Raw genomic sequence first — 27,663 nt, 5'->3', positions numbered from 1 at the left:
CTTAGATGGAAAAAGCAGGATTTTACTGTGCTGTTGACTTGAGCATCCATTTTCAGGAACGTATCCATTTTGATTCCAAGATTGGAGACAGACAAAGTTACTGGAATGGGAAGAGAAACGAGGCCAAGGGGTGGAGCCTGTTTGCAGTCGGGACTAAAAACAATGACCTCGGTTTTTGAATCGTTCAGGTGAAGGAGGTTTACAGCCAGCCAGTCCTTAATGTCAGCTAAGCAGTCGAGGAGAGGTTTGGTGGAGTCAGTTGGCTTGAGGGAGAAATAAATTTGGCAGTCGTCAGCATATAGGTGATATGAAATTTCATGTTTTCTAAAAATTGCACCTAAAGGCAGGATGTAGATTGAAAAAGTAGTGGCCCTAAAATGGAACCCTGGGGGACCCCACATGGGAGTGGGACTGATTCAGATGAAAAATTGTCTAGCATGACTCTGAGAGTCCTGTTGCAGAAATATGACCTGAACCAGTCGAGGGCTAAGCCAGATACACCAGACCAGGATTCGAGTCGGGAGATCATGATGTTGTGGTCTATTGTGTTGAAAGCAGCAGATAAGTCGAGAAGAACCATAACTAAGTGGAGTCCTGAGTCCAATGCCAAAAGGACGTCATTTAGGACACGTAAATGCGCGGTTTCTGTGCTGTGTTGGGGCCTAAAGCCTGACTGAAAAAGATCCATTACCTGATGGTCCTGTAGGTGATGAGTTAATTGCTCATAAACTACTTTTTCTAGTATTTTTGACAAGAAAGGTAGTTTGGAGATTGGACGAAGATTGGAAAGAATGGCAGGGTCAAGATCAGGTTTTTTCACAATTGGATGTACAACTGCGTGTTTGAAAGCACGAGGAACTATAGCCGAGGATAGACTACTAGTTATGATCTTTAGGACATCATATCGAATCACAGGAAACACATCTTTCAGCAGTCTGGACGGCACCACATCGTCCGGAGAGCCCGAAGGCTTCATTGAGGCGACGATTTTTTCCAGATGGGGGAGCGAAATGGGTTCAAAGCTGGTGAGGGAACCATGTGCAGGAGCGGCTAAATCAACAGAGCCAGAAGAAGAAATGGAGATCTGGGATCTAATGTTCATGACCTTATCCAGAAAAAAGTCAGGATCTGATTACAAAGAGCAGTGGAGGCAGAAGAGAAAACAGTTACGGCTGGAGAGAGGACAGCATTTAGTGTTTTGTATAAGACACGTTGATTGGCAGAGTTTTTTGAGATGATGTCAGCAAAAAAACGGTTCCTTGCACCTCTGACTGCTCTCTGGTATTGGGACCACGCGTCTCTCATGCAGTCGAAGGTAACAGTGAGACCATCTTTCCTCCATTTACATTCTAGCCGCCTTCAGTTTTGCCTGATGGAGCGAGTTTGTTCGTTTAGCCATGGGTCATGCTTGACTTTGGATTGTCTCCGTTTGAGTGGGGCTACGACATCCATCACAGAACAGCAGGAAGTGTGGAAAGTTTGCAATAAAACATCAGCATCCGTGGATTCACATGATGTGGAGATTGGTGAAAAAGCAGCTGCAAAATCTTCAGCAGCAGAGGGGGGAATGACACGGGAGGGACGAGTGGTGGTGGATTTACCATGCTCAACAGAGACCAAATCCAGATTAAACAGAACAGGCGAGTGATCAGAAAAGCTGGTATAAATAGTTGATGATAAATACATACATGGTTAAATAAAAACAAGTTAGATGGAGAACTTCCAGTTCCTTTGTCGTTTGTGTCTTACTACTAATAAGAAGCAAATACAAACTATGAATTCAACTGTTTAAGACTAAAATAAGCAGTTAAGGGTGGGAAATCTTAAGGTAGAAAACTAAAATGAAGCAGATTGAGTCATAAGTGCTTCTTGAGCAATAATGGTCTGATTGGATTAGAACAAAAACATGCAACCACTGTGGCCCTCCATGTCTGATGTTGCTCACCTCTGGACTAAACCATGCAGTCAACAAATAAAGACTATAGAAAAATTGAGAAAGTGCTACCTTCAGTAATATTACAAGACCAAACTGGATTTATCAAAGGCAAACACTTTCAATCTTCTATGCCTGTCTATTGTAATTTATTCACCCACCAAGTCTAACACCGTGGAGATATTGGATATCATTGGATGCAGAAAAACAATTGATATGGTTGAATGGAACTACCTTTTCACTACATTGGAGAAATTTGGGTTTGGCTCGAACATTTGTGCATGGATCAAACTACTGTATACCAGTCCAGAAGCTTCAGTTTCTATTAACAAAATTATTTCAGACTACTTTAAACTAACATGGTACCAGACAAGGATGCCCCTTGTCAGCAGTACTTTTTGCAATCGCCATTGAGCCACTTGCAGTTCACTGTCTTAATGCTTATGAGATAAAAGGGATTATCAAAGAAGGTCTTGAACAGAACATTTCTCTATATGCAGATGATATACTACTGTATATATGAGATACACAAAATACTGTGCCTGCAGTCCTAACAGCACTAGCAGAATTTAAAAAAAATTCTTGTCTCAGAATTAATCTGAATAAAAGTGTTCTCTTTACAGTGAATTCTCAAGCACACAATATTAGATTGGACACCTTCCCTTTTATCATCGCAGATCAGTTTAAATACCTAGGGGTCAACATCACAAGTAAACATAAAGCTCTTTATCAACAAAATTGTATGGAAAAAATTAAGCAAGACTTACATAGATGGTCAACACTTCGTCTCACTTTAGCTTGAAGAATTAATATTGTTAAGATAAATATTCGTCCTAAGCTTCATTTTTATTTAAAAACATTCCAATATACATCAATAAATCATTTTTTAAGAAATTCTATTCAACCATAACCTCATTTATTTGGAATTCAAAACATCCACGTATTCAAAGGGAGACTAGACCCTACAAAAAGCTTAAGCGGAAGGTGGCATGGCTCTACCTAACTTTCAATTTTATTACTGGGCAGCAAAAATATAAGTTATTACACTGTGTGCACAATTATTAGGCAAGTGAGTATTTTGACCATATCATCATTTTTAATGCGTATATTCCAACTCCAAGCTGTATTAACTTGAATGCTTATTGGATTTAAGCACGTCAGGTGATGTGTATTTGTGTAATGAGGGAGGGTGTGGCCTAAGGAGATCAACACCCTATATCAAGGTGTGCAGAATTATTAGGCAGCTAGTTTTCCTCGGGCAAAATGGGCCAAAAAAGAGATTTAACTGACTCTGAAAAGTCAAAAATTGTAAAAAGTCTTTCAGAGGGATGCAGCACTTTTGGAATTGCTAAGATATTGGTGTGTGATCACAGAACCATCAAACATTTTGTTGCAAATAGTCAACAGGGTCGCAAGAAACGTGTTGAGAACAAAAGACGCAAATTAGCTGCCAAAGATTTGAGAAGAATCAAACGTGAAGCTACCAGGAACGCATTATCCTCCAGTACTTTCATATTCCAGATCTGCAACCTACCTGGAGTGCCCAGAAGTACAAGTTGTTCAGTGCTCAAAGACATGGCCAAGGTAAGGAGGGCTGAAACCCAACCACCACTGAACAAGAAACATAAGTTGAAACGTCAAAACTGGGCCAAGAAATATCTGAAGACAGATTTTTTCAAAGGTTTTATGGACCGATGAGATGAGAGTGACTCTTGATGGACCAGATGGATGGACCTGTGGATCAGTAATGGCACAGAGCTCCACTCCAACGTGGAGGTGGGGTACTGGTATGAGCTGGTTTTTAAAGATGAGCTAGTTGGACCTTTTGCATTGAAGATGAACTCAAAATCAACTCCCAAACCTACTGCCAGTTTTTCGAAGACACTTTCTTCAAACAGTGATACAGGAAGAAGACCATGATTTTTATGCAGGCCAATGCTCCATCACTTGCATCGAAGTTCTCCACTGCGTGGCCAGCCAGTAAAGGCCTTAAAGATGAAGGAATAATGACATGGCCCCCCCTTCCTCATCTGACCTAAACCCTATCGAGAACTTGTGGGCACTTCTTAAACGCTAGATTTACGGGGGAGAAAAACAATACACCTCTCTGAAGAGTGTCTGGGAGGCTGTAGTCACTGCTCCACAAAAAGCTGATCGTCAACAGATCAAGAAACTGACAGACTACATGAATGGAAAGGCTTATGACTGTTATTGGAAAGAAGGGTGGCTATATTGGTCATTGATTGATTGATTTATTTTTTTTGAAATGTCAGAGATGTTTATTTGTAAATTTTGAGGTGTGTATTATTCTCACTATAACAGATGAAAATAAACAAGTGAGATGGGAAAATTTTCATTTTTCCTTTAGTTGCATAATAAATCTGCACACTAATAGTTGCCTAATAATTGTGCGCACATATGTATTCCCCTGATGATGTTCACACTCACATTTCCGTTGTGAAACATTCAGGTTTCAGGTTTATTAACATTTTGGATTGACTGATAGCACTGTGTTTGTTCCATATTAAAATTAATCCTCAAAAATACAACTTGCCTAATAATTGTGCACACAGTGTAAAACCTGGACATGGACACAAATAGATGAACATATGTAGGTTTGGTCTGCAATAGAAATAAAATCCTACAGTACTATTTTATATTCCTTACTTTGTACCACAATAAGTACAAGTCATCGCCAGTATACTAACAGCCCAATTGTGCTTCACTCACTCATCTGGAACCAATGTAGGAAGTATTTTAAGATAGAGAAGCTTTTATCTGTGGCACCTCTGCATGAGAACCACCTGTTTCCACCCTCTCAAACACACAGTTTTTAATGTCGGTTTGTGATTAAATCACAGAGATCTGTACATAGAAATCTTTTTCCCAATTTACCCAGCATCACTCCTCTTGTGCCCAAACCAACGCAAACGCACTTCGGACTTTGTCTTCCAACCGTTCAACCTGAGCCAACCTTCTAATGTAGTCATTTCTAATCCTGTCCATCCTTGTCACACCCAGTGCAAATCTTGGCCTCTTTAACTCTGCCAACTCCAGCTGTTTGCTCAAAGCTGGTCTCACTACCATTCTGTAGATCTTCCTTTTCACTCTTGCTGAAACTCGTCTGTCAAAAATTACTCCTGACACTTTTCTCCAACCATTCCACCCTGCCTGCACTCTTTTTCACCTCTCTTCCATAATTCCCATTACTCTGTACTGTTGATCCCAAGTATTTAAACTCGGCCACTGTTATACTACATGTTTCTTTATGTCACTATATCTGGACAATACTATTATGAGTTTTATTCACATGTGCATGTTAACTGTGGCACACAGGGGCTCAGCAGTTAGAATTGCTGACCAAGCATTTGATTAGATAGCCAAAGACAACTGGAGGCTTGTATAGTCAGCTTAAACACAGGTTAGGGTATTTCTGTCCTCTATCAGCACAAATCTTCTTTCCTTACTGGGAGAATGAGAATCGGCATGTAAGCACTATGATATTTCTGTATTTTGTGGGAGAGGAATTCAGCCCTTGTTTGGAGACAGAGAAGACCAGCAAATGAAGCAAGACATTATAAAGGCTTGGACAACAGCCAGACCCTTAGAGGCGGAATCGACAAAGCTCGAAGGAAAACCTCCCAGCGTAGTGACGTGAAAGATGGCTGACTGTGTTAATCCAGATTTCCCACCTGGATTAAGTCTGTCCATGTGCCTCTCCGTCTGTAACCGCGTTAACCGTCAGTAAATGTAAGTTAAAAGATATTTATTCTCATGTGAATGTTGTACCGCCGTAATCACGATGGGAGGGATATCGCCTTTTCTGGTATATTATGACATCGTTTAATTATTTAATATGCCACAATTGTAAAAGAACACATTTCCAAGAGAGCTAATGCCTCTGCAGGAAACAGCCACCTTCACCAATTCCACTCCTTTCATCCTCACCATCCCACTGACCTTCCTCTCATTCACACACATGTATTCTGTCTTGTTCCTACTGACCTTCATTCCTCTCCTCTCTAGAGCATATCTCCTCCTCTCCAGGGTTTCCTCAATCTGCTCTCGCTACAGATCACAATCTCAACAGCAAACTTCATAGTCCAAGAGGACTCCTGTCTAATCTTGTCTGTCAACTTGTCCATCACTATTGCAAATAAGAAAGTGCTCAGAGCTGATCCCTAATGTAATCCTATCTCCATGTTGAATGCATCCGTCACTCCTACTGCAGACCTCACCGCTGTCACACTTCCCTCGTACATATCCTGTACAAGTCTTGCATACTTCTTTGCCACTCCCGACTTTATCATATAATACCGCAACTCCTCTCAAGGCACCCTGTCATATGCTTTTTCCAGGTCCACAAAGAGACAATGCAACTCCTTCTGGCCTTCTCTATATTTCTCCATCAGCACCCTCAGAGCAAACATTGCATTTGTGGTGCTCTTTCTTGGCATGAAACCATACTGCTGCTAACTAATCATAACCTTCCTTCTTTACCTAGCTTCCACTACTCTTTCCCATACCTTCATGCTGTGGCTCATCAGTTTTATCCCCCTGTAGTTACTACAGCTCTGCACATCCCCCTTATTTGTAAAAATGGTACAAGTACACTTCTTCTCCTCTCCTCAGACATCCTCTCACTTTCCAATTTTGTATTAAACAATCTGGTTTATAAACTCCACTGCCATCTCTCCTAAACACCTCCATGCTTCCACAGGTATGTCATCTGGACCAACGGCCTTTTCATTCTTCATTCTCTTCATAGCAGTCCTTACTTCCTTGCTGTTAATCCATTGCACTTCCTGATGATTATTATATTTACACTCATGATAATTTGAATGCTTCTCGCTAATGAAATACTAATATTACATTGCTTTTCCTAAGTTACAAATAAAGACATACAAGATATTTATCAACTTGTATGCAAAATTTCACACCACAACAGTTATGTTTGATGAATTAATCATATAGTACAGCTTTTATAACTAATTTGAAATAAAACACATTTATATAAACATAAGGTGTTCTTTGTTTCAGACTACCATTTTCCAGTTTTTTGTACTTTAAAATATAATATTGCACTGTATGTGTTAGGAAAAATGGAGCATTGAGACAACAATCAGATACGTGAAAAGAAAATATAAGATTTGTTTAGTCAGTAAATCATGAAAGTTGAACCTGGGTTTGTGGAATTATAATCAAGAAATAATAAACCCCAAACCACTAACATAATAGATGTGTTTTCTGTAAAGGCCTTTGCATTTGCTGACCCAGAAAGCTTCCTTTGAAATAAAGTGGCTGTACAAAAGAATATAGAATCATTTAAGTTTAATTTGTATTTTGTAGTAAGTATAATATACTTGTATATAATTAATCAGAGAAAGTGGCATGAAGCAACAACAAATACAAAGGAGTATGAGTGCTGAAACTATCCAAAGTACATTTAGTGTTTTGAAGTGTCTTCTTTCATTGTTAAAAAAGTGACTTAAAACAAAGTTTAGATTTCTGAGTGCCTGATCAGACATTTGGCAATCTTTCCACCACCTACATACAGTATGTTTGTACGGATGTGACCACTTATAAAATCAATGTAGTTCTTACAATGAGAATATCCTATAGAGTACTATTACCTATCTTTAGAGTTGTTTCAAATTTAACTTGAAAATTACAGTGGTACCTTGAGATACGAGCCGTCACTAGGTCGATTTTTTGCCTTGAGTTATGAGCCAAAATTCAAAATACGAGCCATCAAAGAGCTTGTCGCCGCACATTCCGAGGAACTGATGACAGAGGAGTTGAAGGAACTACATCAGCAACATATGGAAGTTCTGCAGGAGATCAGTATCGCGGAGGAGGTTATCTCTTAAAGTGAGGTAAAGGAAGTGTTTGCAATGTGGGAAAAAGTTTCGAACCTTAAAGAAAAAAAACACCCTGAAAAAGTTACAACTAATCGTGCAGCGGCGCTATTTAATGACACTTGCCTAACTCATTTCAGAAATATTCTAAAGGGGATGACTAAACAAAGCTCCTTGGACAGGTTTCTACTGAAACACCCTGCGAATGAAAGTGACGAAAGTGTGGCAAAAAATAAAAAAAAAAAAAACTAGAGAAGAAAATTAAGTTAAGCAAAAGTGAAGTGAAAGAAAAACATTACAATACGCTAATTGACTTCACCATCATCTGTTTATTTCTTTAGATTCTCTTTTATGTATTAGGTTTTATTTTGTTTTTATACAATATTTTTTCATTATAAATACATTTTTCTTATGTTGAAAACATTTAACAAAAACTTGCGGTGTTTTTTGGGGGCTGTTACGAATTGATCTCATTTAAATTAATTTCAATGGGGAAAATGGATTTGAGATACGAGAATTTTGACTTACGAGCTCTGTCACGGAACTAATTAAACTTGTATCTCAAGGTATCACTGTATTCTTAACTTTAGAGTTGTAAATTCAGAACATAAGTTTTATTGCTATATTTTAGTCAAAAATTTTGTGTTTGTTTATGCAGCCCACATTTGAATAATTCAAATTTTTATGTTGAACTTTAGAATTTTGAATGCAGTGCTACAACTCCAGTATGTTCACATCTGGTTACCTTTAGGTTTTTAAGGATTATAAGGTTACTAGCAGAATACCCGCGCTTCGCAGCGGAGAAGTAGTGTTTTAAAGAAGGTACGAAAAGAAAAGGAAAAATTTTAAAAATAACGTAACATGATTGTTAATGTAATTGTTTTGTCATTGATATGAGTGTTGTTCTCATATCTATCTATCTATGTTGTTCTCATATCTATCTATATATATATATATATATATATATCTATATATATATATATATATATATATATCTCTATCTATCTATATATATATATATACCTCTATCTATCTATCTATCTATCTATCTATCTATATATATATAGCAAAATACCCGCGCTTGGCAGCGAGAAGTAGTGTGTTAAAGAAGGAAAGAGAAAGAAAAGGAAACATTTTGAAAATAACGTAACATGATTGTCAATGTAATTGTTTTGTCACTGTTATGAGTGTCGCTGTGATATATATATATATATAGCAAAATACCCGCGATTCGCAGCGATGTCATGTGTTAAAGAAGTTATGAAAAAGAAAAGGAAACATTTTAAAAATAATGTAACATGATTGTCAAAGTAATTGTTTTGTGTATTTGGTGGCAGCGTCACAAAGTTGTTTTCGGTAGCTGCATCAGAAAATGTACCACCACGCCTGACACGCCTCCTTTTACTGTTTTCTCACAGCTTGGATTGCTGCTGTCATATATATATACACACATACATACATACATATATATACATATATATATAATATACATATATATACACATACATATCTTCATATCTACATATCTATATACATATCTACACACACAAATTATATGTATGTATGTATGTATGTATGTATGTGTGTGTGTGTGTGTGTGTGTATATATATATATAATCTAGATAGGGGTGTGTGTGTATATATATATATATATATATATATATATATACATATACTTGTGTGTATGTTTGTATGTGTCTATATGTGTGTGTATAGCTTTGGTCACTGAGTGCAAGGGAAAAATAATGAAATATAGTCTATAAGTTATTAAACAGTAAAACATTAACGCTTTTAAGAAGTACAGGTACATTGAGCACTACTGGAGTGGTTGCGGGTAAACTACATTTTAAAGACTGTGTAACAAAACAGGTAAGTAACTAACAGCAGCTAAAATGTATATGGATCATCTCTCGGTAGTAGATCCCTTTTGAAAGGCGCTACACGACGGCTGTGGTATAGAAATTACATTTTCTATGTGAACGCTCAAATTTGTGCCTCTGGTAATGTGCCTTACCGCAATTAAAGAAAATTATTTTTGTGTCCTCTGCGTGTTAAGAGAGAAAGGCTTTGGTTTGGGATAAAAGGAAAAAGGTGTAAAGAAAGGAAAGTTGCCTTTTTCTTTTATATAGTATAGAGAGATGTGTTCGCTGACGTTATGATCGCTTTTGGCGACAGTCGTGTGGGTCTTGTGTAGACTGGTGAGACGCCCCGCCATTAATCGGCTGTGATGGCACTGTGAGTCCTCCACTCGTATGCGTGTGTTCATAATCCGAGCTGAGGACCTGATAATCGTATACGTGCAAAAGAAAGTGTGAATCGCCTTAATATTATTTTGCCGTGGTGTAGAAAAGGGGTCCCGTGTTTGCACTTGTCTGGGCTATAGCTCAGGGGGCGGATGAAAAAAATTAAAAGTGCTCACTTTGACTTAAGGCAGAAGCGCAGTCAGCGTCTCAAAGGCCGGCACAGCTATGCACGCAGCGCTGGCTGCTCGACTTTTGCTGGGCAGGAGACCCTTTTGCAGACACGCTCATGATATCAAAAGTCTCAGCGCTCTTTGGAGGTCATTCATATATTATATATATAGCAAAATACCCGCGCCTTGCAGCGGAGAAGTAGTGTGTTAAAGAAGTCATGAAAAAGAAAAGGAAACATTTTAATAATAACGTAACATGATTGACATTGTCATGAGTGTTGCTATCATATATATTCCTGCCTAAATAAGTCACCCTCGCTTGCTCTTACTTTTTACCGTCATTTAATCATGGCTAGTGGCGGAAAAATTATAAAATGGAAGGAGGATGGCTTTACCAAAACAATTATTGATGGCTTAATCGATTATTCATAAAGCTTGAATTGGTGATCTGTTTTTCTGTGTTAACCTCATATTTTTCATACTTCTTCTCAAACTAAGGTGGTGCGAGGGTAAAATGAATCGGGATGCGCTGATCAATGTAATCGTGTACCAGGAAATCATGCATTGACAAAAGCTCCCTTTGCTTGTAATGCAAAGTGTGATTAAATGCATTATTTTTCAACGTTATGGAGCACATGCATCGAAGCTTCTCAGCTGTGCTTGTGCTAAGAAAAGGAAAGATTTTAAAAATAGCGTAACACGCTTGTCAATGTGACCTTTTGTAAGTAGTGCCTGGAGGATTCAGTGTGTTGAAACTCTAGAGACAGCGTGTATATTAACTTGAGGTAAATGGGAGGGGAGATGATGACGTGACTCCCCACCCGCCTTTAACTGTCAATCCCCCACAAACACAGTCTCGGAATTTGCATAAGCACACCCCTTCACCTACAATTTTAACTTAGTTAAAAAGTGATCAAAACTCTCGTTTATATCCTGCGTCCTCTCATTACACTTGTATCCCGCATTACCTGTGGGCATGTGAAACGCCAGCGGTAGCCTGTCTATGAACTTAATTTAAAGTTTAGGTTTACACCTTGCTTTCTTTCCGAGGTAGCATCAGTCATGAATATGGTAGTATATGCCACTCGCTCGCTTCTTATTGTTTCGCTGCCTTCTCAATTATATAATGCATGTTTTCTTAAGCGCTTTTTGTAGGTCTTCCTGGTTTTCTACGTACTGCGTTGACAGTCAGTTCACGGATTACGTGGAGGCGTGATGATGTCACACTAAACTCCGCCCCTACGCCTTTGCAGCTCTACTCCATTACAGTTAATAGAGAAAAATACCTTCCAGTTATGACCATTAGGCGTAGAATTTCGAAATGAAACCTGTCCAACTTTTGTAAGTAAGCTGTAAGGAATGAGCCTGCCAAATTTCAGCCTTCTACCTACACGGGAAGTTGGAGAATTAGTGATGAGTCAGTGAGTGAGTGAGGGCGGGCTTTGCCTTTTATTAGTATAGATAAAAAGCACATTTTTACATTGTAAAACCATTCTTCTTAGCTAAATGAAATAATAATGTATATCCATATTATTACATTTTTATTATAGACATTTACTGTTCTTAACTCTTCTGAGCCATCAGAAAAGTGATAGAGAAACCTGAAGTTAATCCTATTACATAATGAAATTACATGGTTTCTTTCTTAACTCGCACATCACACATACTTTTGATGTAGACAATCTTTAGTACTAGGAGGTGAAGTAAATCTCCATTTTTTTTTTTTTTGCAATCTGTCCAATGGACACACTTTTAAAAACCATTTACAAAATGCTGGAAGTGAATGACCAAGTATATGTAGTACAGTTTACTACTGTATTGTTTTGAAGGAGGAACCAAATTCCATCTAATTAAATAAGAATAAAGTAATAAAAGCAAAATGTTTGTACCACATTAATTTAACAAATGAAAAAGGTTACAAAAACACTGTTTCATTTGTTTAAAAAAAAGCAGTAAGTAGCTTTTGTAAATTCGTATGCAAGCTCTTCAGTTTCCCATGTTAAATGTCCCCATCCTGAAAGTATTAAGTACTTTATCTATGAATGTTTCCTCTAAATTTACTTATATATTTTTAGGAACATGACAAATGGCATTTTGTGTGTTTGTTTATAGTGAGTGCCACTATTTTGTGGAGTGCAGTCACTGTAACATTATGTTACTAGGTATAGAAAATTATGTCAACAGTGTTACAACTAAACATAGTTAAATAATAAAGATATTGTTTAAAAAAAAAAAAAAACTTTGCTTTTGAGCAGTAAGTCGGTTTAAACCTAGTTTTAGTAACCGGTCATAGTAGTAATTTCCCTAAAATGTTGAAAAGAAAAGACTCTTTTTTTCTGACCCCTCCTGTTTAAAACCCAATAGCCCAGAAGGATAGTGATATCCTATTTTTACAATCTGTATTCATACCGAAAACCAAGATCAAGTGAGCTTTTGCCCTTCTGCTCCATGGGAGGTTTCTGGTCTCCCTGATGTTTGCCTTAGGACACTTGCATTACGGTGTGATAGGTGTAAAATTCCCCACCTGCCCTTTGTCTCCAGAGCAGGTTGCACCCGAAGATGGCTTGATTACTTGACGCCAGAAGTGAAAGCCCCATGGTGCTCCCTCTCCTGCCTCACTGGGTGAGTGAAAAACCTATAGGAGCAGTGGTATTTCACTGGCACTTCCCCATTATCACAGGCGGGGCTGTACCTCTCATGACTCTTTACAGTGCCAGACTAGAGTCAAGCTTGTCAGGGTACATCTGGATGATTATGGATTGCTCCTAAACGTCTCAACAATTATTATTAATAAAAACATAATATGAAATATACTAGACATCACATATAAAATCATGTCAATACACAACTCTTTACTCAGTGTTAGAACTGCAAAAAGATACTGCGGTGTGACTGAATCAGCTATCAGGATTTGGAATCATCCATCCATCCATCCATTTTCTAACCCGCTGAATCCGAATACAGGGTCACGGGGGTCTGCTGGAGCCAATCCCAGCCTAACACAGGGCACAAGGCAGGAACCAATCCTGGGCAGGGTGCCAACCCACCGCAGGGATTTGGAATCAGCAGCAGAAAAATCCAGGCATATAGTAGATTCTCAATGTGTTCTGAGCTGTAGATCTAACATATGGTAAAGTAAATGCAGCCTTTAGCCACTTGTAAAAACCCTACAGAATCAACCTTTTACAAGATTTTATCGTACATCTTATTAAAATCACCTATTGAAGCTGCTTCTAATCCTTGATAAAACATTGAAAAAACACAACTCACATGATAAAGAAAGGTGGCTTGTTGTCATAACCAGTTTAATGTAATTATGAAGGTAATACACCCTCCTAAATATTTTGTTGTTTGTGCTTGCTTTGGTGACCACTAATATTAATCACTATATTTTTAATGCAACCAAAAGTTTTATTGCTGGATTTTTTCATGTATATTAATATTTAATTCTTATCTGCCATATTAATTTTGCCTCCCACGTTTTCACTTGTGCCAGTTTGTATTGATTAAATGTGTTTACTAAATAAATGCATTAAGATAAAAATGCATAAGTGATTTTGTTCACTGAGGTGCCCTTATTTAATACTACATTATGGCTGTGGCTGAACACTTGAAAACATTTAGTGACATAATTTTCCAATATTTGAAATCAGAAAATGGAAGAGAGGGTGGAGGCTTCTTTTTTACATCACTGTGTCTTTAGTTTAAAAAAAGAAATTGTTAAAATGTAATGTTTTAGAAATTTGTACATAAATGATGTTTGGGGTTTTCTTGGTTAATTTTTCAACTTACAATCTTCAATATCTTATTGTAGTTGAAATAATTAAATATGCTTTTTTTGCAGTTGGAGCTCTTGAGGAATTTATTAAAGAGCATCTTAATAATCAAGGACTCTCATTTTATTTATGTAAGTATGCATGAAATATCTTCTGACATATCACTCACACGCCAGCCTCTGTTCGAGTCAATCTAACATTCACTATGTGTTGGAGTGTACCTTGCCTCCACTTAGCTGGCGATACCTGTTTGTTCAACAGACATTATCATCTAAAGATTGTTAAGGAGTAACATTTGACGTTTTTTAGAGAGTGATCAGAGCTACATGTGTTTTATAGGGTAGCTATTGATTGCCAGAGATATCACGGCCACATGCTTTTCTTCTAACGCGGGGAATGTTCTCCTGTCAGAACTGAACACAATCAGATACTGTGCGAATGTTTGATGTTGGAGCACACCTACCTTCCGATTGGCCAGAATTACATTTTTTTTTTTAAATTGATTTTTAAAGTTTGTCCTGTTTCACCATTACTTGGACAGAGCCTCAGGGGGCAGCTAGTTTCAATATAAAGTAAAATAGAGCATTATTTAATACATGTTTTTCTCAAATGTATTTCTGTCCTATCAATTCCATTACAGCCGAATTTAGAATAAATTCAAGATCCATTTTGAAAATGGTTTTTTGATTGCCATAACATGACTACCTTAACAGTTTTTCCCTACTTCTGCACCCATTTAGCAGATCTGCAATGCATAATACCTAAGCAATCTTTGCAGAGGTTTTCAAGTTTTTTGGAGAAATATTACAGGATAGATGGCAGTTACTTACCTGGCCAGGAGGCCATCATAATGGGAGCATGTGTTCCTGTAGTACACTGATTGCAACATCCCTCTGGTGGAGATCTCATATGGACACCCAAAGATTTGCATGAGAGTTATAGTGAACAGCCCTGGTGTGGACATTGGGTGTTGCTGAAGGGAGCTGCTGAGAAGAGGCTCCACTATCACATCAAAGTTGTGCTTAACCTGGAAGTGCTTCCTGGCCACAACAGGAATGGGCTAGAAATACCAATGGGTCCATCTTAACACTAGAATTACCAGAGCCTAAGAAAAAAATCGTAAATCCGGCCCACCTTAAATCCCTTTGCACCTCTCCATCTGCCTCTTTTGTCTTTTAAATGTGTCGATAAGCCCAAGCAGCAAGCAGCCTGCTATACCATCACCCCCACCGCCACAGAACGGGCAAGAAGTTCTCCCAGTTCCTGCCTTGATTGATTATCTGGGAGTGAGGTACCTAGAATTGTAAGGGGAAATAATTTCATGTATGTTCTGTGTCTAAAACAATCTATGTAAACACATCATTAAAACAGAAACTTTTCATGTTTTAGTAATAAAATGACAAAATATAGACATGAACTGTATAATGTGTAATGGCTGATGGCCAAATATCAAATAAACACATGTTCATGTACAGTATGACAGCTTCCGTGCTGCAGTGGTTAGGACTGCTGACTTATAATCCAGAGGTCGTCAGTTCGAAACCAACTCCCCCCCCCAAATTTACCGATTTGAGTAGTGAGCTGCTCTTATTATTAATATTATACAATAAAAACATACATTTGATTTGTGTCAGTAACAGCCGGTGTAAATTTATAGGACTTGTAAAAGTTCACGTTTTTTTTTCCACTTTTATTCTCTCAGTCACGATCATGATACAGCACTCACCCCCGCCCCAGATCTGACGCTGTTACTTTTCATCTGAAACTGAGAATAACTGTAGATGTGAGTAGTGTTTTGAGACAATGGATCTGGAAATTCTCTGATCTGGAGGGATAAAAGCTGACACAAAATTACTGGTGAATCTGCCTTCTTCGTATCTTACCATCACTTGAATTTTTTTTATTCAGTTTTATAGAGTGTTCCTGCTCACACTGAATTAGTATGCACCTTATGGTCCATGATGTCAAAGCAGCACTTACAAAAAAATACAGAGACATTGGTATATATGATATTTGGAATACAGTAATCCCTCCTTGATCGAAGATAGATGAAAATCTGTGAAGTAGAAACCATATTTTTGTATGGTTATTTTTTATATATCTTAAGCCCTTTTAAACTCTCCCACACTGTTAACATTGTTAGAGCCCTCTAGACATGAAATAACACCCTTTAGTCAAAAGTTTAAACTGTGCTCCATGACAAGACAGAGATGGCAGTTCTTTCTCACAATTAAAAGAATGCAAACATATCTTCTCTTCAGAGGAGTGCCGTCAGGAGCAGAGAATGTCAGAGAGAGAGAGAGAGCGTAACAGAAAAGCAAACAATCAAAAAATCAATACGTGCTGTTGGGCGTTTAAGTATGCGCACCGCGATAAAGCAGCTGCAAAGAAGGGAGCAATGTGAAGTTAGTCTTTAAGCATTTTTTAGAGTAGCGTCCGTATCTTCTAGGCAAACAGCCTCTATGCAAACAGCCCCTTCGCTCACACCCTCTCCGTCAGGCACAGAGCATGTCAAAGAGAGTGAGAAAGACCGAGAAAAGCAAACAATCAAGCACCGCTCGGGAAGCACATCGTATATCATTGAGGAGTTTTAGTTAATACGTAATACATGCTCTGATTAGGTAGCTTCTAAGCCATCTGCCAATAGCGTCCCTTGTATGAAATCAACTGGGCAAACAAACTGAGGAAGCATGTACTTTAAATTAAAAGACCCATTGTCCGTAGAAATCCGCGAACCAGCGAAAAATCCGTGATATATATTTAGATATGCTTACATTTAAAATCCGCGATGGAGTGAAGCAGCGAAAGTCGAAGCGCGATATAGCGAGGGATCACTGTAACTCATTTTATGACCTGTATAGTACATTTCGGAAAATATTGTGGCACTGATGCAGCATTATTCATATTCATTTGCATGCCTTCTTGCCTTGTAATCAGTGACCCCGTTTTTTTTTTTTTCCTTTCCCCATCTTGCCCATGCAGTCTCTACATTTTGGTGCACGGTGCTGTTTCTTTTGTACTCCAGGATATGCATAGAGTATATGGCACAAGCAACCAGCCACCTGCGTGCTCCTGCTCACACAGAATAAGCTCACGCCTTCTGGTGCACAATGTCAATACAGCACCAGGCAAAAAAGAAAGAAACAAATATATATGACATTTTGAAGAAATAATTTTGTGACCTGAATTGTACCAATCAGAAAACATTGTCACACTAATGAAATATTATTTAATAAGGTCTTAGTGTTTTCACAGATGCAAAGCCTAAAACTGTTGAGTACAACTTTGGTAAAACAAATTTTGAATAGATGTGGTAAAGTCTAAAAGGGATAACCGGGAATAAGCTTTTAAGTGTGGACACAGTTGAGGAGTAGTGGAACAGGTTGAAAAATGTTTTTAATATAATGCAGAATAGGTACATACCTAAATTTAGAATTAGTAGGAAATTAAAAAAAAAAAAACACAAAACTCTACAGTTGTTTAATAAGGAGGTATAAAAAGAGTTGTACATGGTAAAAAAAAAAAGGCTGAAAACTCTAGTGTGAATTATAGGGCATATGAGAGCATGAGGGCAACCATTAAGAAGGATATTAGAGAAGCTAAAAAGACAATCACAGAGGAATATTGCAGATAAGACAAAAGATGACCGAAAGAGATTCTTATAGTATTTTAGTAAAAAAAGAACAGTCAAAGGAGAAGGTGAAGTGCATTAAGAATAGTAAAGGGGACTTAAAATATTCAGACAGTATTAGATCAAATGTGAATGATCTAAAATTGCATTTTCTAAAGTGTTTACACGTGAAGAAGTACATAACCTCCCAATAGTAGCAGGAACTGTGAAGGAGTTACTGTGAGATTTAAAAATTGGAGACGGATAAATACTGCCTAGGTTAAATAGGCTGAAATCAAACAAATCACCTGGACCAGATAATATTTATCCTTGGGTACATAAGGAGGTTAGTGAATACATATATAAAACTTTGATGCAACTTTTTAGGAAGTCACTGTGCACCGAGGAAATTCTGAAGTACTAGGAAATGGCAGATATTACCCCATTATTTAAAAAGGGCGATCATATTCAAATAACTATAGTCCAATATGCTTAACGTGCATCACAGTTAAATTATTGGAAGGATTTTTTAAGGATAATAACAATGCTTTTTGCATGTTTTTTTTTGAGAAAAAATGTAAAGCTAAGGACACTATGAAAGCTGAGTGTTAGGTTATATAACAGGATGTGTAGAATACAAGTCAAAGGAGGCTATGATCAAGCTTTATACCACACTGGTCCTCACCTGGAGTGCTATGTGCAGTTTTGGTCTCTGAGCAACAAAAAAGGCATAGCAAGTAGGCTGATTTCAAGGGATTATTATGAGGAATGATTTAAAGAGCTGAGCCTTTTCAGTTCAACACTAGAATTACCAGAGCCTACGAAAAAACTCGTAATTCCGTCCCACCTTAAATTGCTTCTTAAATCTCTTCACACCTCTCCGCCAGCGTCCTTTATCTTCTAAATGTGCTGATAAAGAGAAGCTAGGAGCAGCCGACTATTCTATCCCCCCACCAATTTAGAACGTGCACGAACTTCTCTCAGCTCATGCCTTGATTGAGTATCTGGGAGTGAAGTGGAGTTTTAGAGTGGAAATAATAGATCGTTATTTGGAACACACACATTTCATGTCTGTTCCGTTTCTACAGTAATCTGTGTACACACATTGTTAAAACAGAAACTTTTTTTATATTCTAGTAGTAGATGACAAAATGTAGGCATAAACTATATAATGTATGAAGCCTGAAGTCCAAATAGCAAAGAAACATTTTCATAAAAGGTTCAAATATAACACAGCAATTGCGCTTTTATTCAAAAATATAACTGCAAAAACAAAAAGCCGCCTTAACATGCGACATTGACAGCAGGTTATTATAACTTCCTCCGTGGTGTAATAGAATCAGTTCTCACCTTGGAATCAAAAGGTCGCGAGTTTGATTCTGCACTATTCCGTTTTGAGAAGTAAACTGCTCTTAGTCTTACTGTTTTAGAATAAAAGCATACATTTGATTTCAGTCTGTAACAGCCGGTGCAATTTATGATCCTTGTGAAGGTTAGCTTTTTTTTTTTTTTAATTCACTTTTCATTCTCTCAGTCGCATTCAGAATCAATCCATACAACCCCATCTGACACGGCTGTTTTCACTAAAGACGCGCTATAGCTCTGCAGTGTACCACGATGCATATTAACGCCCCACCGGTTCTGACACACAAACGCTGGCGAAGCTGCCTTCTTCGTATCTCACCGTCACTTGATTTTCTTTTTATTCAGTTTTATTGAGTGTTCCTGCCAGTCCCCGCATGTTGCTGTATGCTGTTTCTTTTGTACTCCAGGACATGCAGAGGAAAGAATGGTAAAGAGCAGTAACTTCGGCGCTATATGCAATAATCAGACACTCCCAATCTGCCTGTGTCGTTCAAACACAGGAACACATGTTGGTGTTAAAGTATAACAAAAGTGCACTTTTATTCAAGTGCACTTTTTCCATCGCCTTTTCCTGTAAGAAGCAATGTACACACTTCTCTCTATGCTGTGGTTTCTATTACACACCTGAAAGAAAGAGACAATACATGTGAAAATATCATCGCACTAATCCAATATTATTTGAAAACGAACAGCGTCAGATCGGGTGTGAATTTATGCAGGAACTGGAAATTCTTTGATGCGGGACCTTCCCCCAGAGAAGAAAGTACAGTGTCAGGTGCTCATTCAGTGTAATAGGAACCATAGCACAGAGAGGTGTGTGCACGGCAACAAGTACACGTGTCGTGAATGTAGGAAGGACGGTCCTTGGGTATGTAGGAACTGTTAATATTTGAATGTGATGATTTTATATAGCACGGAATGAAAATCCGCACTTCTTAGCATTGCACCATGCAAGCTGTCGTATCAATCGCCTACTGTAACTTGCTGTCTTTTTTCTTCGGTTATACAGGTAGTCTTGAATAAAAGTGCACTTGTTTTGTTTGCGAAATGAAGTGTCTGCATGCAGTTTTCATGGCATTACAAGTGTATTTTTTGAGCATGCCCGTTTGAGCAGTATAAAAAGTATTGAAAAGTATAACAAAACAACGGGCAGATGCGGAGTGTCTGATGATTGCATATAGCGCTGAAGTTACTGCTCTTTACCATTCTCTCCTCTGCATGTCCTGGAGTACAAAAGAAACAGAATACAGCAACATGCGGGGACTGGCAGGAACACTCAATAAAACTGAATAAAAAGAAAATCAAGTGACGGTAAGATATGAAGAAGGCAGCTTCGCCAGCGTTTGTGTCAGAACCCGGTTGGGGGGGTGGCCGTTAGTATGCATCGTGGTACACTGCAGAGCTATAGCTCGTCTGTATTCTGTTTCTGTTGCCACGAAAAGTGCACGCAGACACTTCATTTCGCAAACAAAACAAGTGCACTTTTATTCAAGACTACTTGTATAACCGAAGAAAAAAGAAAGCAAGTTACAGTAGGCAATTGATACGACAGCTTGCATGGTGCAATGCTAAGAAGTGCTGATTTTCATTCCGTGCTATATAAAATAATCACATTCAAATATTAACAGTTCCCACACACCCAAGGACCGTCCTTCCTACATTCACGACACGTGTACTTGTTGCCGTGCACACACCTCACTGTGCTATGGTTCCTATTACACTGAATGAGCACCTGACACTGTACTTTCTTCCCTGGGGGAAGGTCCCGCATCAGAGAATTTCCAGTTCCTGCATAAATTCACACCCGATCTGACGCTGTTCGTTTTCAAATAATATTGCATTAGTGCGATGATATTTTCACATGTATTGTCTCTTTCTTTCAGGTGTGTAATAGAAACCACAGCATAGAGAGAAGTGTGTGCATTGCTTCTTACAGGAAAAGGCGATGGAAAAAGTGCACTTTTGTTATACTTTTACACCAACATGTGTTCCTGTGTTTGAACGACACAGGCAGATTGGGAGTGTCTGATTATTGCATATAGCGCCGAAGTTACTGCTCTTTACCATTCTTTCCTCTGCATGTCCTGGAGTACAAAAGAAACAGCATACAGCAACATGCGGGGACTGGCAGGAACACTCAATAAAACTGAATAAAAAGAAAAGCAAGTGACGGTGAGATACGAAGAAGGCAGTTTCGCCAGCGTTTGTGTGTCAGAACCCGGTTGGTGGGTCGTGTTTGGGGGCGGCGTTAGTATGCATTGTGGTACACTGCAGAGCTATAGCGCGTCTTTAGTGAAAACAGCCGTGTCAGATGGGGTTGTATGGATTGATTCTGAACGCAACTGAGAGAATGAAAAGTGAATTAAAAAAAAAAAAGCTAACCTTTACAAGGATCATAAATTGCACTGGATGTTACAGACTGAAATTAAATGTATGCTTTTATTCTAACATTGTAAGACTAATAGCAGTTTACTTCTCAAAAAGGAGAGGCGCAGGATCGAACTCATGACCTTTTGATTCCCAAGCGGGAAGTGATTGTATTGAACCACGGAGGTAGTTACAATAAACCGCTGTCAATGTCGCAAGTTAAGGCGGCTTTTTGTTTCTGCAGTTATATTTTTGAATAAAAGTGCAATTGTGTTATTCTTGTGAAAATGTTTCTTTGCTATTTGGACTTCAAACTTCATACATTATATAGTTTATGCCTACATTTTGTCATCTACTACTAGAATATAAAAAAAGTTTCTGTTTTAACAATGTGTTGACACAGATTACTGTAGAAACGGAACAGACATGAAATGCGTGTGTTCCAAACAACGATCTATTATTTCCACTCTAAAACTCCACTTCAGTCCCAGATACTCAATCAAGGCATGAGCTGAGAGAAGTTCGTGCACGTTCTAAATTGGTGGGGGGATGGAATAGCCGGCTGCTCCAAGCTTCTCTTTATCAGCACATTTAGAAGACAAAGGGCGCTGGCGGAGAGGTGTGAAGAGATTTAAGAAGCAGTTTAAGGTGGGACGGAATTACGAGTTTTTTCGTAGGCTCTGGTAATTCTAGTGTTAAAACAATAGAAAAAAGTCTTCTTTTTACAACGAAGTTAAAATAGAGCAGGAAGCATTCTTTAAAAATAAAAAATAAAAAAAAACAAGAAGAAGCCCGGTGAGTCGTATTCTAAACAAAGGTCGTATACCAAGCAAAATTTTTCGTGTCCAAACAGGACGTATACCAAGTTGGACTTATTCCAAAGCAGACGTATACCAAGGTACCACTGTATTATATACAAGTGCTTAGACAAACTCAATTTTTATAAGACCTGAGACTAATTCTAAATCAAGTTAAAAATTTTGGTGATTATTTTTTCATATAAGAATACCATCTATTCAGTATTTAGTGTCATTTTCTCTTGATCAGAAAAAATTAGAGGTTGCTGGTACCTACATAAGTGCTGACAAGTGTTTTGTAATTTGTATCAGAGAGCCACAAATGAAAGTATTTTGTGCGGCGGTGGCAGACAAACTTATTATACTACATACTGTTTTCATCAAGTACTATATGACTTCCATAAAAGTAATTGTAAATCAAAGCATTGTTCAATCTCATATAATGTGGGAAATGAGGTTGGAAACTGTTTAATTTTTTTGTGTCTGTTTCTTGCAACTTTTGTTGAAAATGCTTTGCAGTTGTCCTTAAAATGTTAGTTGTGACATACTCTTTCAGTCACTATCTTGCTATATTTATGGAGTGAGTTTCTTTTAATCAGAGGGAAAAGTTGAAGTCTTTTGGGCAGGGGCCTTCCCAGACATTCCCAGTCTATCCTCACTACTTGCTTTGAAGCTAGTCCCAGCTTCCTGGAGGAGGCTGGAGACACAGAGTATAAATGGACCTTATTCAAAGCTGCCATTGTGGAAGCTGTGGCCTGAAGACCATAGGTGCCTCTCAAAGTGGCAACTCGGGGACTCAATGGTGGACACCAGGGGTCTGGGATGCCTTCAGACTAAAGAAGTGTATAGTTAGCACTGGAAACTCTTGAAGCAGCAAAAGAGTACCAGCAGGCTATAGCCTTGGCTGTAAGGGAGGCAAAACCTGGGTTTGGGAGGAGTTTAGAGAGACCATGGAAAAACCACCATTAATCGGGCTCAAAGAGGTTCTGACAAACCATCAAACGACTTAGAAGGGGAAGGCTGTTCTCAGTAAGGATGGAGAAATGCTGATCTGGACTGAGGATTTGGGTAGCGGTGGAACTAACACTGGGAGGAGCTCCATGTCCAGGATGGACATGCCCTCAGCTGAGCTGGAAACTGTTGGAAGATCAATGCCCATTTCCCTGAGAAAGGTCACTGAGGTATTTAAGCAACTCCACAGTGTCGAGGCCTTGGGGGTAGATGAGATCCATCAGTACATCCATGTGCTGAAGGGTATGGACATTGTTGGGCTATCATGGCTGACATGCCTTTTCAATGTTGTGTGGTTGTCAGGAACAGTACGCAAATGGCAGACCATCATGGTAGTTCCCATTTTTAAACGGAGGGAATTGGAGGATATGTTTGAACTATCATGGAATTGCACTCCTTAGCCTTCTTGGAAAATTTTATGGCAAGGTACCGAAAAGGAACTCCACTGAGTTGTGGAATTCCATATCTAGGAGGAAAAATGTGGATTCAATCCAGCCTGTGGAACAATTGACTAGATGTGCACTCTCATGAGGATACTGGAGAGGGCGTGGAAGTACTTCCAGTCAATGTGTATGTATTGTGGTGGCTTAGAGAAGGCATATGACTGTGTTGCTCAAGGGATTTTGTGTGGATTTTAGGAAAGGAAAATGAATTTTAACTTGCTCACCCAAGGACAGTCATAATAATTTAGGATGGAGGAAAGATTTAACTAGGTTAATCAATTATCTGTCTTGCATTGAGCAATCTTGGCAACTGATTAAATGGTTCAGATTGCTGGTTACTTGCTTTTTAGAGTCCTCTTTGATCTTGGCAAAGGTAAATAATTGTAAGATACTGTGATTTAGTCTTAAAATAAGCGGAGGAAACTGAATGAATGAAGGAGTTTATTTTTTTTCTTCCTTGTAAATCAAGAGCTTTACTCCTAATAGATTTAAGCGTTTATTAAACAGCTAGAAAAACATTCTAGATACATGTCACTATTTATGCCCTTTAAATCTTGTTAGTGAATGGGATGTCCTGTTGATTTATTTGATTATAACATTATTGTCCACTCCACCCACCCGACTTTCTTGACATTAGAATAAGTGAAAAAGATCAAACCTGTGCAATACAGTTACTTCCCTTATCATTCAGCTTGAATGATTTCTTAGAATAAAAGTTTTCCTTTTAATATAGTTGCCTAGTATTTAAGATATTGTATGTTAAGCGGCCATCAGAATATCTAACAAATATGAGACAGACACTGTATCTTGTTTTAAGGATAGCACAGAAGAATGTGTTACCTACTCACCATATTTAGGACCCCATTTAACACTAATGAAGACTGTGTTCTTACATACTTTGTTTTTTCACCAGTTTGTTTTCTGGATAAGACTCCATTTTGTGTTCTGCTTGTGTTTGTGACTGGTAGCATTTACTGGTTTCTTTCTACCCTAAGCCTTATTTATGCCTGTGGGGCAGAAAGTTAGTAAGTTAGTTGAGGTGCTTTTAGCATGTCATAAGGATGTCCCCTGGGGCTTCCACAGGGTAAAGAACCTGTGGCAAACTCAGGACATGCTAGAGGAATTTATCTCTCAACTGTCTTGGGAATGCCTGGTAATACCCTAGGAAGAAATAAAATTAGTGGCTAGGGACAGGAAAGACTGGGCTGACGTAATTGGCCTGCTACCACCACGGCACTCAGCAGAAAAAGTATTCTGAAATGATGAAATAAGATGTCATTCTATTCTGAAACTTGCTTGATGAAATTCATGGTTATGAATATCAATCCGAACTTTACATTTTTCTGATTTCTTTGTAATGGGACAACATTAGTAATGGAAAGTAGATGTTATAACAGAAAAATAGCCTAATCAAAATGTTCAATGCCCCAATAGCTATCTTACCAAGACGTTTTTCATGCAAGTTTAAAATATTGCATTTCTTAATTAGATTAAACTTTGCAAGAAGCAGAAATAACTTTGAGGGCCACACTTTAAATGTAGTGGTGTGTAGTTTGATTTGTTAAAGGTACTAATGTATACCTAGGTAATTCTAGCTGTTTGACTTTTGCCACATCAAAGAGTCTCTGTGTCCAATTACCATTCAGGGAATGGATGTGGAGTTGGTGTAGTGCTACAAATATTTGGGGGTTTACATCAATGACAGACTAGACTGGTCACGTAACACATTACTTTCAGCTAACAAATTATTCTGTGTATTTGTGTAAATAAACACTACTTTTGCTCCTCTGTGGGTAAAAACAAAAAAAAAGTTCCTCAGATTTTGGGAAATATTTTGAAAAACTACATGTTACTTGTACTTATTCCTGTTGCTTGATTTAAAGGTAGTGCTGGCAAGGCAGTAAGTAATAGCTGAAACAGGCAAGTGTGTAAGCAAATAAACCTATGTTGTGGCAGCAGATAGTTAAAATTAACGGTGATTCCTTAGTGGAAAGAATAAAACACGATATAGCACTTGTACATTCATATGTCTACTATAGTGGAAAATTAGATCACATGCATTCATAAATAAGAATTTTAAGTATAGGTTTGCCATTAGCTTGAAAGTATTTAAGAGAGAGAGGTTCAACTGTACTTAGAAAGGCATCTAGCTAGGAAGCGCCAATCAGGCACAAGAGGCTGCAGAAACAGACTAGAGAATAAGTGAATAACTAGTGGCGGATATTGAGTAAGCAAGTTTTCTTAGTAAGAAGAAAAAAGTGGGTAAAAAGTTTACAGGATAGAACAGTTCTTACTAGACATGAAAGTAAACCAATTAAGAGGGCAATAGTGTAAGGGTTCATTAATACAAAAGAATTCAAACAGTGTGAGTGAAGAACTTCAAAGTAAGGAACTTATAAATGCGGTGCAAAGTTAGAAGAACAGACAGGGAAAAGTAAAGTTAACCTCAAAGAAGGACAAACAGCAGGCAAGTGTGTTGCTGCAACCACTACACGACGAAACAACTCGGGATCTCGGTTGGCAACCCCCCAGGCAGATACACGGTCCAGTCCCACCCTCCGGAAATGACCCTCTATCTGCTGCAGCCAGGTATTATGTGGGCGACCCCTTGGCCTGGTCCAGCCACTCGGGTCCCCAACAATGAGGATCTTTTTAGCCGGATCACGCTCAGGGAAACGCGCCACATGGCCGTAGTGCCGTAACTGACGCTCCCTCACAATGCAGGTAATGTGCCTTATTCGGGACTCTTTGAGCATCCATTCATTCGACACAAAGTCAAACCAATGGTACCCAAGGATTTTCTGGAGAGACACAGTACCAAAGGAGTCCAGTCTTCGTCTCGGGTCACTGATAGCATCCATGTCTTGCAACCATATAACAAGACAGGAAGCACCAGGACTCTAAAGACTTGGACCTTCGTCCTTTTGCATAGATATCGGAGCGCCACACACCCCTTTCCAGTGACCTCATGACCCCCCATGCTCTCCCAATCCGTCTACTGACTTCATAGGAAGAGTCACCAGAGACATAAATGTCACTGCCAAGGTAAGTAAACCTCTCGACGAGGTTGACACTTTCTCCGCAAACAGACACACTGCTGATGGCTGTGCCCAAGAGGTCATTAAAGGCCTGGATCTTGGTTTTTATCCAGAACACTCGCAAGCTCTGACACTCAGACTCCTCACTCAGTCTCTTGAGCGCCCTGATCAGAGCCTCCATGGACTCCACAAAGATCACAGCCTTGTCAGCAAAGTCAAGATCCGTGAATATTTCTTCACCAACAGATGCCCCACAGTCTCTGAACCCCATGACCTTGACCAACACCCAGTCTATACAAGCATTGAACGGAATAGGAACAAGAACACACCCCTGACAAACCCCAAAATCAACTGGGAAAAACAGAGGTTCTGTCTACGCTCTGCACAGCACTTACAGTACCAGTTTACAGGCCGGCCATGATATCCAGCAACCTTGAGGGGATCCCGCGAACCTTCAGGATGTCCCACAGGGCAGCTTGATCAACTGAGTCAAACGCTTTACGAAAATCACCAAAGGCTGCAAAGAAACTCTGCCGATATTCGCATTTGTACTCCACGAGAACCCTCAGTTGCAGGATATGGTCAATGGTGGACTTCTTAGGCGTAAAACCAGACTTTTCCGGTCACTGGTAGGTGAGCAAACGATCACAGACCCTATTGAGGACAACTGAAGCAAGGACCTTACCTGGCACTGAGGGCAGTGTTATCCCCCTGTAGTTGCTGCAATCCAGGCGATCAGCCTTCCCTTTCCAGATAGGGGCGACCAGTCCCCTTTTCCAGTCAGTTGGGATGATGCCAGTCTCCCAAATGGAAGCAAAGATTGCTTACAATGCCAGGAGGACAGCTTTACCACCAGCCTGTTGAAGTTCACGCCAGACACCACAGATCCCTGCAGCCTTTCCTCCCCTCAGCTGGTTCACCACCTGTGCAATCTCAGTGAGATTGGGTGGTTCACAGCTAATTAGAGGATCAGCCTCAAGAACCGTGAACCCAGAGATATCCAATGTCCTAGCTGGAGAATCAGCTTTGAACAACTGCTCAAAGTAGCCAGC

At 39.0% G+C, this 27,663-nt stretch overlaps 1 protein-coding gene across 1 annotated transcript in view; it reads left to right on the top strand.

The window, feature by feature from the left end:
• aspscr1 (ASPSCR1 tether for SLC2A4, UBX domain containing) overlaps positions 1-27,663 on the top strand; it is a 796,571-nt gene that overhangs the window by 457,093 nt on the left and 311,815 nt on the right. Inside the window, exon 12 of the mRNA XM_039739373.1 lies at positions 14,049-14,111. Within this exon, the coding sequence (XP_039595307.1) occupies positions 14,049-14,111 (63 nt within the window). The remainder of the gene's footprint in view (positions 1-14,048; positions 14,112-27,663) is intronic.

This window comes from Polypterus senegalus, chromosome 17 (genome assembly GCF_016835505.1).
Source record: "Polypterus senegalus isolate Bchr_013 chromosome 17, ASM1683550v1, whole genome shotgun sequence".
NCBI lineage: Eukaryota > Metazoa > Chordata > Cladistia > Polypteriformes > Polypteridae > Polypterus > Polypterus senegalus.
The sequence above is the reverse complement of the archived record's forward strand: the minus strand, read 5'-3'. Positions and strand labels throughout refer to the sequence as shown.